We start from the raw sequence: 13139 nt of genomic DNA, 5'->3' as shown, positions 1-13139 counted from the left end.
AATTACTGTTCTTTACTACTTACATTCCAGGCACTCATTTTATCCACATCAGAACTGAAAGGTTGAGATAACTTGACAAGGATTAACATGGAAAAAACTCAAACGTCTACTTTTCATTTTACATTCAGATCTTTACAGCAGGAGGCTAATCTATTGAAATATTTAAAAGATCAAAATTGGTTACCTGCAGATTAAAAATTGCCTGAGCAGCAAGCACACAAACCCATTATGCCTTCCTACTAGGTATTGTACAAGTGACTTTCAGGTTACATGTAATGCTCTCCAGAGCACATACACTCTAAAATATTTAATTCAAGCTAGTGACCAGTTGATCATACATACATCTCTGCAGCAAGTCCTTTATACACCCGATAACGTGTCCCACTGGTAATTCATGAGCATTTTTTATGCAAGTGACCAACTTGCTTTGAGCTCCTGCTTGTCATAGTCCTGGTTCTCCTGCAGAAGCTTCTTATCATGTTTATTGTGGTTTGTGAGAACATTTGTGTGGGTTTGTGAAAATTACCAGAAAAATATGCACATTTCCACATTCTCAGTTAACAAATTAAGCTATTTTATGCCTCTTCTGAAAAATCTAACACAGACCCAAAAAACAGTACAGAGTTATCACAGATTTACTTTTCCTTTCAAAAGTCATGGAAAATATGTTGCCACATATCTAGAGATATTCACTTCTGATTATCAGTCACTGGGTTTGCACCAATCTGGGTTCATATTTGCATAGAGCACTGAGGCCTGGATGCCCGAACTCAAGGAGGACTCAGTTCGTACCTTTGATGACTTTAAGACTGGCATCTATTGTTGTATTTAGTCCCTCTATTATGCTGCTATTGCACATGGATGTTTTGTCAGTTTAACCTTTATTCTTAAGTGATGTGCCACCTTGCAGGGGTTAGCAAAACTATAGCAAAAACAAATGCATTAACTTAAATGCAGAAAGTATGTATGAGAATGTATGTGCAACTACATATTGGAAAGTTGTATGTTATTTTCATGAGTAGAGCTTAAACTCTGAATTTAAGTTTAAGCATGGGTAGCGCTGGCTGATTTCAAGATACGTTATTGGGGAGGGTCACAGTGGAGCTTTGGAGGCTGATGCACGTGCACTTTTAGATTGTGCTTTATGCACATCTTTGATATCGGCAGGATATATTATGACTGTCCATTCCTGAGACCGTCCTTGCCAATTCTCCGGACTTTGTTGTTGAGAACGCCAACGGTGGCCACTGCATAGCTCAAGGGAAGGGCTTGGTGGGGGGACCGAGACAAGGTAAAAATAATTAAAGAAAAAAAAAAACACTTACCTTGCCTCCGTACCTGCCACCTCCTGCTGCCTTGTGCTTCTCTTCTTCTGGTGTCTGTGTCCCAGCATTCACTGCTGGACCCCTAGCACAGGCTCTTTAGCAATCCTGGTGCTGCTTTCATGCAAAACCTTGTATGAAAGCAGCACCAGGATTGTTCTGAGCTGCAATGACTGTCGCTCAGACACAGCCCTGGGGTCTGTGCAGTTTCTCCAGCTCAGATGTTAAACACAACAAGAATGGAGAAACCTAAGTGCGCATGTGTGTTTGGTCGGCCTCAGACGTTGGCCAAACATACATGCGCACTTAGGTGCACTCTCCCCGCCTTCACCCTTCCACCTCCCGTGGCCCTGCCCCGCCCCTTGCTGCTCTGCTGGCTGTGCTAGAAGCAAAAAAGTAAAATGATAGTAAACTAAAGTTTTCATTTTTCTGTTTTTGGCACTGCCATTGGGGCGACCCTCCTTCACCATAGCAAAGGAGCCGCGTCTGGAGAACGCTCTCTTTTCTTCATACCACTTTCCCCTACTCGCCTCCTCCACCCAAAACACACTCTGCTTATGACTCATTGAATTGTATTTACATATTGATAGAATCCGATGGCGCTAATCCCCATCGCGGTATGCACGGGCGAGTGTTAGTCTTTTGTTGCTCAGTCTTTCCGCCCCCGAAAGAACATGGTAATCCCAGATCCCGTTGTTTATCATGTCAGTCACAAGTCGACAAGTAAATGACTCTCGCGGCTTGAGAGCTCGCCATTCTGTCAGTCTGTAGGTCTACATCACTTGGATGTTATCTTGGGCTACACGGGCGCCATTTTAACTCGTGCTTTTGTTCTGCGTTAAGGCTGTTCACAACCATTGCACAGAAACCTGGAAGTCGAACGAATAGATACTGTAAAAATATGTCTACGACAATTCCCGCTTTCACCCCCTTAGCAGAGGCGATGCAATTTCGCCTGTAATGTTAAAATATCTGCGAAACTGCTGGCACTCTTGCTCCATTATTTAGCGTGCAGTTTATCTTCTGTAACTGCTGCATCTGCTGCAGCCGGCAGCTTACATTAGAAGCTGCTCTTATGAACGACAAGCAGTTAAAAGCCGAAAATGTGCTCTGCGGAAGGAACAATCTCTGCCGGTGTTTTTTGCTCAGCACAGCTGTCCCTGTGCCACGGGGACGAGGCTGTGTACTCACGCCGTCTGCATGCATAATTTCCGACTTCCTCTTCCTGAGCCATGTACTCTGCTTCCTCCTCTGAAGCAAAAAAAAAGAAAAAAAAGCTTCTTCTGGCAGATACCTGGGAATATAATGACCGCACACCAGCTCGAGAAGGAATTAAGGCAGCTTTTAATCATGGGAGATTTCCTATGGACACCGTCTAATCTTTAATAAATACTCCGTGTGTTTTGAATGCAAGAGCGTGCCTCCTGCAATAAATCTCTTTTCTCCTGGCTTTCCTCTTGCATAACATTTTAAAAAATTTCTGTTCTGCGAGGTGGACATTAAGAATTTATAAGTAGACTGATGACAGCGGATATCTTATTTGTTAAATCACACAAAATAGTTTTCATGTTAAGAAATATATTAGATGTAAAATGAAGTGGACTGTGAAACGTGGCGCAACAATTACTTTGAGTTCAAATCTTTTGTTAATGTTTCCATCAGCGTTACACCATTCGTTCTTGCCACTACATAAGAGCACGTCCTTGTCTATCCTCTACGCTATACAGATGAAATTGATAAGCAGTGGTAGGCATGCCATTGGCGACCCGTGCATTAATTGTGTATAGGCCAAACATGCAGTCTTGCGCCCAGATGCATTATTTTGTCCACGAGTGATGTTACCAGCAGCCTCTGTAGATGGTACAGATTGGACCACTTTCCATATCATCATAGATTCTTTCAATAGCGCTAGGAGGCCATTAGTGATGCAGGCTATTTCTTGAAGAGGAACTATACTCAAGGGTTGAGGGCTTCAGGAGGTGGTTAGGTTATCCTATCACAGGGCTCAATGTGGATCTGGTTCATTCACAAGAAGGCTGACAAAGTCAGGTCGCAAAGGATGATAACCTCTGAAAACAGGAATTTTCAGGCATGGTGGAATTATGAGTTGTGCGATAACAATCGCACCCTTGCAGGTTTGCCGGATTGATTCTGGCAGGAAAATAAACCTGCCAAAATTTAATAAGAATAAGACACCTAAAAAGACAAAAGATGTGGAATTCACTTGGGTGCACTTTGATTCTGGATGTTATGCCACATTTCCAAGCTTAAAACTTGAAATAAGTGGAATGTACTACACACAATAAATACTTTACTGTTTTTGGTAAATATCGTACCATATTCTGCACAAACTGGAAGTATTCTTTAGCTATAATTATTTCAAGTTCTGCTTGAACAGGGAAGGGTTAGTTTTGGATGCCATAAGTCAAGTTTGTGCAAGAGCAATGGCACCGCGATGATGCAAAATCTTGCTCCGTGTTCCTTTAGCTGACCTTCTTATGGGGAGGCAGTTAAACTCCACTAGAACAAAGGTTTAAGGTGGGGAGTATCCAAGGGTCAATTTCTGGAGACATTCTTGTCATTCGTTTTTCAGTGTCAACTGGCCTGGTAGTGTATAGAAGGAGGTGCAAAAATCTGTTAATAATGATTCCCGCATGAGAGGCTGATCTCAGTTCATCAGTAAGGATAATGACTGCCTTACATAAGCCCATTGCAGTGAATGGAGTGACCTCCTTGCATGAGCAGTGAGCATTTAAATTGAGCTGTCAAGTTCTCCTTCTGCGAAGGATGGTGTATGCACCAGCCCACACCCAGACAAATAGCTGTTCCCCCCCTCCTGTACTTGATTGTTGAGGCTGCTTGTCTCTCTGAGTTATGTGGAAAGGACAGAGGGACCTGATTAGCACATATCGAAGCTGTCAACCATGAGAAATTCTGCACGTTTCTGTGGGCATGCTGCTCCACAGGTCCAGTGCTTGACCTGGGAGGATAACCAAGAGAGGCACTGGCATTGGATAGCAAGTGGGAAGGAAGGATTAGGAGAGAGCATGTATGTCTGTACTTGAAGTGCAGATTTGTGTGTATGCATGCACTTGTACATATCTGAGTGTATGGATGTCTCTCAGAAGTGGCCATTTGACACCTTATGTATCATTACAGATCAATAATTTAATAAGTTGTTGAACTATACTGCATACATTGAGAAGATGAACATGAGTTTTAATGGACCCCGAAGTGGCAGGTCGTTCAAACACAATTTATGTTTTATACCACAGTAACAGGTGTCAGACTGGTTAATAGTTTTTCCTGTTGATCCAGTGGAAATACAAACACTCAAGATGGTGCCTTGTACCCAAAGCAATGCTCATTGATGCATAATTTCACAAACTCAAACATATGGAAATTGTCTCAGAAGAGCTGGTTGCTTGTGGATACATTGAAGAACTCACAGAAATACACCATAGCACTCATACATCCACTGAACAGGAAAGGTGAGTTCTATGGTAGCATTTTAATTTTCTGCTGTGAAATGAAGATGAGACTTGGAGCTCAAGGCTGTCTCCCCATTTCAACCAGGTTGTGTGCTCTTCAGCAACGTGCTCCATTTTGCTGCACAGCAGGTTCATATTGACCACAATAAGCAACATTTCATTTTTTATTATAAAGTAAAATGTAAAATCTACAGTACATATGGCAAACAAAACTATGGTCTTTGTAACAAGTGACCGTTCAGTTGTGCTGGAGCCAGTAACAGGAACTACGGCCTCATCAAAATTATAAGATCTACGATAGCTCGATGGATCTGTATTGTTTCATACTGATAATCAACCTGCTAAAAACAGATTTGGGCTTCAGATGAAATCAGGAGGGAATAGGAGGAGTTACCAGGTGATTCTGAACCAGAATTACAGATGCCCCGGAAGTCTAAGAACATTTCTGATCCCATATGTAATTGGACAGTAATTTCACCTCATAGAGGAATTACCTCTGGTTTCAGTAACTACGAGGAGGGAGATTACAGTCCAGTTTTGCATGGGCCTTATAATGAGGCCTTGTGAATGGTAACTGTAGGGTATAAGCCCGTGACATTTGTCTAACCTTTGAGAGAGCCTTCTGCTGCCTGAGAAAGTGACGTCTGAGTAACCTGTCAAGTTTCAACAATGTACCTTCCAATATTATTTTCGCTCATTGAGGAGATCAGGGTTCTTTCGATGCCCTAGGGTTGACTACAACTCAAAAATATTAGTACAAATTAGATAATGTCATGTGAAATTGAGGACTGTCCACTCTCTTTCCAACTCTACTCTGATTAGGAAATCACAATACGTTCTACACTGAAACATATCATACTGTGAACATCTCCCAGTGCTAGCCAGTTTAATGCATTCAAAATGTAATGAAATTGGTGTCACCATTGTTACATTCCATCTGAAAGAATGTATTTATTGTTATTCCTAATTTCAACTTTGCTGTTTTAAACACTCAATATCAGAGAACAAGCGTGCTTTAAATATTCAGTCTTTGCTGATCATTTTATTGTGTGTGGCCTTCCTCTATCTCTACAAAAACAACAAGGTGATGGATGGAATGCTTGAAATAATACCAGCCACTAGCAGTCTCCCCTGGGCCACATCCCAATCCATCATTTTTCACCAACCATGAGACCTTAGTTTGGACCCAGCCATATGCAGTCTTGATCCTGCTCCTCATGAGAACAGTCCAGCCCGGACTGCCAGGTCAGGTCCTCCCTGAACTGGAACACAAGCAACCCGGGATCAGTTTCACCTTTGTTATGGGCTCATCAGCCGGGTATAGTTTGGTTACAGTAGCAAAGGGAGTACAAGACAGCCATATGCAAATCAGTTTTGACCTTGCTTCTTATGGGAAAAGCCCAGCCTGAACTGCCAGGTGGAATAGGATGCGACCCCCAGTGATTGCCAGTGGCTAAAATTAATTCAAGCTTTCCACTGTTCACTTTGTTCTTTTATGCATTCCTCTATCTGCAACATATTAAACAATGAAAATTGCACTGTCTGGCTGTGCTGTAGTGTAAATGTGTGAACAATGAAGGTTTATGTGCACTGCTGTATTTTCACAGTAGTGGAGAACAACAATGTTTTAAACAAAACAAAAGTTCTAGTTTAACTCTCATGAGAAAGTGACTAGTTATTGTCAGTGTGCCTAAAATTCATCTGTTCGAACATTTCAAACTGCATATGTAAACTATTTTTTTCAGGTTATGGACAGAAAGAAACTTGTAGTGTGCACTATTTTTCTGTAATTGGTTATTACATTGATTCTGTGGATAAGGTTTTATCACATGGAGGGCCATTGGTGTGGCTGTCTGAGGACAAACTATGTCCTAATTAATATGATTTTTGTGTTATTGGATTTGGGGGGTTTCTGCATAATTGCATTCTAAAATGGGCTGAGGCATTGTGATTGGCTAGCAAACCCCACCTGAGGTGTTTCTTGGGCTATCTCTGCAGGTGTATCACAGTTCACCCTCCACCTAACCCCTGTATGCTATGTCAGGTAGTCTCTAGGACCTTGTGGACTTTGTACTGTACTTACACTGTACAGAACACAGCTTTCTTTTCCTAGGTTTTTGTACAGTAGTTGTGTGAGTGGGGGTGTTGGCTATATGGGTCTGACTGAATTGCTGAAAGAGTTTAAGTTGATTCTAATTCACCTTGCTGCACTGCCCTATGCCAAAGTGAAAGGGCAGGAATGCACCGTATTTATGCAATACTTATTCTTTGCCCCTGCGCTGGCACTGTTTCGGCAGCTAGTGCCAACACAGGCACTCTTGCCCCATTGCGCAAGAGAGCCTGTGTTGTTGGTGGGATTGTTTTTGTGTAGAAGGGGGCACCATCCTACACAGAAACAATTTAAATAGGTGTTTCCTTTTTCTATGTGTACTGCAGAATGTATCACACATGGAAAGAGGAGAAATAATATCTTTCCTTATTATGCCTGCCCTGGGGAAACAAAAGGTTTTGGCGCATCTCCAGGTTTACAGGCTCTCGTAAATCTGGGTATCTGTCAACATCCATGGGTGTTGCATGGGAAAACCCTCCGCAACTCCCATGGAATACCTCCCTGATGCAGAGCAAGGCAACGCTTCGACTTGCGCTGCCTTGCCTTACTCCTTTTCTATGGGGCTGTTCAAAGCCATTCAAAGTGGCTTTGCATAGCATTATAGATATGATTTTGTAGTCTGGGCTGCCAGAGCATCACAAAAAGTAATGCTCCGATGGTGCACAGGGCTCATCAAGATGCCAAAGAGTCTTTTAATGCTGACTTTCTATTTCCAGGATAGCTATGTTTTTTGCTTAGTAAAAGCGAAAACGGACAGGTTTTTGAAAGTAAAGGCAATCTGAGTTCTAAAAGCCTATTTTCAACTATTCATCAAAAAGAAAATGATGGTAGATATGGTTTATTCCTAAGATTACTAAAAGTAACCTTAGACAGTGCTGATTCTCACAAGCTGCATTGGAAGTTACAAAAGACATATATTGTAGGCAGGATGTGGCATTCAATTTTAAAGACATTCATAACCATAATGTTTCAGGCATAAGCCTTTAGGATCACAATGTTGGTGAGTACGTTATGTGTTTTAATATAGAATATTGTAATGGAAATGGTAATTAGATATACAATAAGTGTCCGAACTGATTCTGCACAAGGGAATAAATAGTTTAGACTTGACTTTATTTTTGTTGGAGAAGATGTTTATCACAGCAGGACCTTGTCCACTCCTTACTTTATGCCTACAATGGCAGGCCTTCTAAGGAAAGCTCCTTCCATGAAATCATTACGTTCAGAATAAATGTTGAAGGTAGAGGCTGGTAGACAGGCCAGTTCAAAATCTTGTCCAGCGTGGCAGGTCACGTCCATATTGCAATTGGCTATGAGCGCTGCTGGGTCCTTGACATTGTCTCAGGACACATTGCTAGCACATAGGGCCAGATGTACTAAGCATTTTTGCAATCACAAATGGCCTTATTCACAGAATTGGGCTGTTTGCAACTGCAAAAATGTTTTTTCAAATGCACAAAATGCAATTCAGATCACAATTTGCAGTTGTGATTTAGTATTTGGAAGGTGCGTGTTTTGGGTGTCCCTTCCAAATACTAAATTGGTATGATATGTATTACTGTCTTGTGATCGAATTCCGGAAGCAAAACACGCCAGTTTAAAACTGATCATAACTCATTCGGAAAGGGGAAGTATTTGTTCTCCTTTGAGAATAGTAAAAAAATATATTTAAGAGCTGGTAGTGACCCCACAGAGCAGTGCTTACTCTTAAAAGACAAAACATCAAAGTTTTTTTTTTTTTTGCATAAATAAAATAGGACACCAAATACCATGACCTTGGTTCTACAATGTATGAGTCTCATGCCATTGAGAAACACATCATTGTTTAAAAATAATTAAAAGTTTGCTTTATTAAAAAGCAGTCGCAGACATGGTGGTCTGCTGACTTCAGCAGACCACCATTATTGTGATGGCTGTAATTCCTAGTGGGTGGGAAATTGTGACCTACATCATTAATATTCATGAGGTATATTTATTTGCGACCCACTAGGATTGACTATTTCAAAGATGTGAGTTTTCTTACATCAGGAATTGCAATTTCCTCAGTGTAATTTGGTAAGAATCGCAATTAGTAAATCACAGTTCTAGATTTTTGTACGTCTGGCCCATAGACCCTTAAACAATAATGATCATAGCTTCAACTACCAAATTCACAATACAGGTGAGCAAACATGTAAATAAATAATGGGACTGGAAAGTGATGAACATGTAGGCAAATAATATTGATATTGTGAATTAGTGGATGGTCTGAACAGAAATGAAGGTAAGGTACTGAGTAAGAGCCAAAGGCATGCCACAAAGCCCTGCAGCCCCTGCATGTGGTACTTCAACCTCTCAGGGGCCCTCCAACCACTCAGGGGCACCCGTGCAGCCCAAGGCTAATGAATATCTATAAAATATTGGAGACTAAGGTACCCTTCTTCACATTCTAAAGGGGGCTACATCATTTTGAATTATGCCACTTTACTGAGTGGCTTGTGAAATAGAGAATGTGTGTGAGTGAGTGATGAAACATGTTTAGTAAGGGTGCTGAAGTTGAGTAAATGAAGACATTTGAATAAAAGTTGGAGCTAACAAAAGAAACAGAGTAAAATGAGACTATTGATGACGCGGTGGTGCCCTGGATGCAAAATGAAAATTAAGCGATTGACCTTGACAAATGTTTTATAGATAAACATTCGAGTAGGGATATGGATGATTAATTGGAGCAAATTAGTGTGTTTATATAGCTAAACAATATTGACAATCTGTAAATTAAAACAAGGAATGTTTCTAGACCTGATGTATGCTGGGAAGAGGTTGGGGTACATCTACAAATCTGTTTTTGCAAGTAATCTGAGTGGCCTAGCAAATTCCCAAGGAAGTTCTGAGGATTGTCTCTGATAATCTACAATTTATACTGGCACAGGAAGTGCAGTTTAGTTTTTGATAATGGTACACGAAGAAAAATACACCCACTGGTAATAGATATCAAGTGGATTCTGTAGAGTTCTGTCTTCGGTATTGCCAGGGTAACTGAAATTATGCAACAAGGGAGGAACAACTAAAAACTATTAAGCGGCAAGAAAAGGAAACACAAGTGGCATAATGCAGCACACTTTGGGATAGTGCTATATCATTATTTTATCATTTTACACCATAACACCGTCTAGGCAAAGGTTTCACCCTCTTCATACCAGTTTAACTCCCAGTTACAGCAACAAGCACCTGAAAGGTGACCAGTTAACCTTTGTGACAGGCCTTCAAATGCGCAGAAATACAAGTGGCTGCTTTTTAAAGTACTTTTTGATTCGTTTTAGCTTGAAATAAATATTTTTTGTTAAAATCTGTAAATTATGCAAGCAGATGATGGATTATGTGGCGAATGCGGGAAATCCTTAATTGTGGAGAAAATACCACCACACCAAAATCACATAATTCCAGTTGACCTCAATATAGTCTTAGTTATCCATAGGAAAAAATGTTCATACTGTGACCCCCTCGGACTATTCATCCACCTAGAGCATTTCAGCAGAATGTTCAGTGATTCAGTGTTTGGAAGACAGGGGTCACTCTTTTCTTCATACATAGGTTAAAGAACTGTCTGTGTGATAGGTCCAGGTGCTTACAAACAAAGAGCACCAGAAAACCAGACCAATCTCTGCTTTGAGAGCGATCTAAGAGGAACTGTATGAAGCCCTACTTTGATTACTGGAGGGAGCACTACTTAAGACAATAACGGCCTTGTTTTTTTCTTTCATTTTTACTCAACTGTATATGAAACCAATTAGTTCACGAGCCACCTGACCATGTGGCCTAAGGAATTGGCACGCTGATGATAATATATTTTTTACTAAGTTAAAATACATTACTGTTTCTTGGAATATTGGAGACAAAATCCTGCAATCTTTGGCGAAGATAGAGCTTGCAGCCCTTGTACAGTACACAATGCAAAAACGTATTACAGTACGGCTTTGGATGGCCGACAGTACATTCTGGGTGTGAAGTAATACAGTTATTTCACCCAGAGTATATGTTGTATGTGCGCCCTTGAAGAGGGAGCATTGCTTTTAAGCTGCACACACCTCACCTGCTTATATCGTCCATTGCTCCCCTGATCAGAAGAGCCCCTTTAATTCTGGGAGTGGAACTCATGAACCCCGCCTGGCATATGGCGCGTGAATCCCTCCTCTGATCCCTTCTCCCGGCTGCCTATTTACATATTCGTCTTCAAGGAATCACAGAGGCATCATAGCAGACGGTTGACACCACTGTGGCTCTGTTTTTTTTTCAAGTCCTCCTGCGTCTTATTGTTTTTTCTCATGATCTTTTCTTTGTTTGTTTGGTTGCAGATATTAGACGAGCACCTTTGGAAAGGTCACGTTCTCGCCACAACGGAAGCATGGTGTCTGTGTGATTGCTTCTCTGCTGAGTATTCTAGAAACACAAATCAAAGGCGCTTGGAGTAAACAAGAGGAGGACTTCAAGCAAAGGCCACCATCACAAGCGGGAACACAATTATATGCACGAAGAGTTACATATGAAAAACAATGCAAAAATATACATATTTAGAAGTCGGAAAACAGTGTTAATGTTGAAAAGAATTCATATCGTGTGTTACAGAATCTAGTGTTAACTTGTGATGAGCTCAGCTTTCCCCACCGAAGGAGGCTATGTCTATTGCAAGCATTGTTTTTATAAATATATGTACAAGAAAATGGTATTTTCTAATTTTTAAAATAATGGGATATTAAGGGTAACACAGATACAATGTCACAAATCAAATTTGTTTTACAATATGGGTTTCATTTGTACATAGCTGAAAAAACGAATGATTTTATATATAGAATTTATCATATGAGTACTTAATTCTATGAAATTCAGGAACCATCGTGTCTCTCATTGGCATGAAACTACATTGTAGAACCAAGGTCATGGTAGTTGGTGTCTTATAATGTAACATTAACTGATTCATTATTTGAAGATGCAGACAAGCTTTTCAGTACAGAACTATAGAAATATTGTAGAAAGCATCAGCTTTGCCTCATTGCTGAATAATGAAGCATGGCATAGCAGAGAAGTTATAAAAAAATATATCAGGTGAAGGTCTTTTTTGTTTTTGCCATATCAAGAGGGATATTTTCTAACTATGCACCGATTTTATCTTAACCTAATGCACATATTTAGATGAAGATTAATAGTACTATTTTAAAGTTTACAGTGAGGAACATTATGAAGAATGTTTGTACATGTGTTAAGTTAGTGACAAAAGCAACATTTTTAGAAAATTATGCATTTTATTTCTTTTATTGCAGAGAATATCTTAATTTTCTCCCTTTTGCTTATGTATGTTTCCTGCCTTCATTCTCCCTGTCCATTTTCCTCATGCACATTATCTATCTTTGAAAAAATCTATGACTGCTCATTTTGTAACATGGGGATCTTAATATAAAATACATTAATTCCAAATGAAACTAACCCAGCAGTTGCAACTGGAAATGGCAGGAACCTGTTGTTGTCAATAGTAGGGTTGTCATTTTCAGTAACAGATGCAATGTTAGTCATGAATATTGGATGCATCAGATGTTTTCTCTTCATCTTTGTGGGAACAGATACAAATAATCAAGTGACACCTGTTGAATACCACTATAGGGTCAAAAGTCACTTAGGTCGTGCAATGTAATGTTTGCTAACATATATTTATGACTGAACATATTTATGACTAAATTCATGAATGTGGGATTAATGCTACCAGTGTTTCCAAGTTTCTTCCTACGTGGGCAAACAATATATTTTCTCTTTAGTCGCCAAATTAAAAACACATTCAGGTTGTGAATTGTTTATATGACCTGTGATGAGCAGAAAAAGTATTTATTATATTTAGGATCTTTGAAAGCAGAGTGACAACGCACTTGTAAACAACATATCTATTGTGGTACTATTTACTAAGTTGCACAGCAGTCACAAATAAGAATTATTTTGTGACGAGGATCCATTGTAGTTCACCCAGCAGTGTGACCTATAATTTCATCAACCTTTCCAGGGACATGGTATCCATCAACCGGGCTCAGCCAAGCAAGGTTTGTTACTCCATAGCGGATTAGAGTTATGGAAATATGGGCCAAAGGTTGGCTGAGCATCAGCTGTAATTCAAGGTAGCTGGCTTTTAATGATGTTGTAAAATTCTGGAGAGAATATACCTTTTAATAGTTGGATGCATGAACCCACTTTTGATGT

At 40.2% G+C, this 13139-nt stretch overlaps 1 protein-coding gene across 2 annotated transcripts in view; it reads left to right on the top strand.

The window, feature by feature from the left end:
• DIAPH2 (diaphanous related formin 2) overlaps positions 1–11987 on the top strand; it is a 3364504-nt gene extending 3352517 nt beyond the window's left edge. Inside the window, exon 28 of one of the 2 annotated variants that reach the window (XM_069213107.1) lies at positions 11255–11987. In XM_069213107.1, the coding sequence (XP_069069208.1) occupies positions 11255–11319 (65 nt within the window). In that variant the 3' untranslated portion in view covers positions 11320–11987. The remainder of the gene's footprint in view (positions 1–11254) is intronic. The other variant, XM_069213115.1, reaches the window with a different exon arrangement.
• Positions 11988–13139: the final 1152 nt, after the last annotated feature.

The sequence above is a fragment of the Pleurodeles waltl genome, chromosome 2_1 (assembly GCF_031143425.1).
Source record: "Pleurodeles waltl isolate 20211129_DDA chromosome 2_1, aPleWal1.hap1.20221129, whole genome shotgun sequence".
Taxonomy (NCBI): domain Eukaryota; kingdom Metazoa; phylum Chordata; class Amphibia; order Caudata; family Salamandridae; genus Pleurodeles; species Pleurodeles waltl.
The sequence above is the reverse complement of the archived record's forward strand: the minus strand, read 5'-3'. Positions and strand labels throughout refer to the sequence as shown.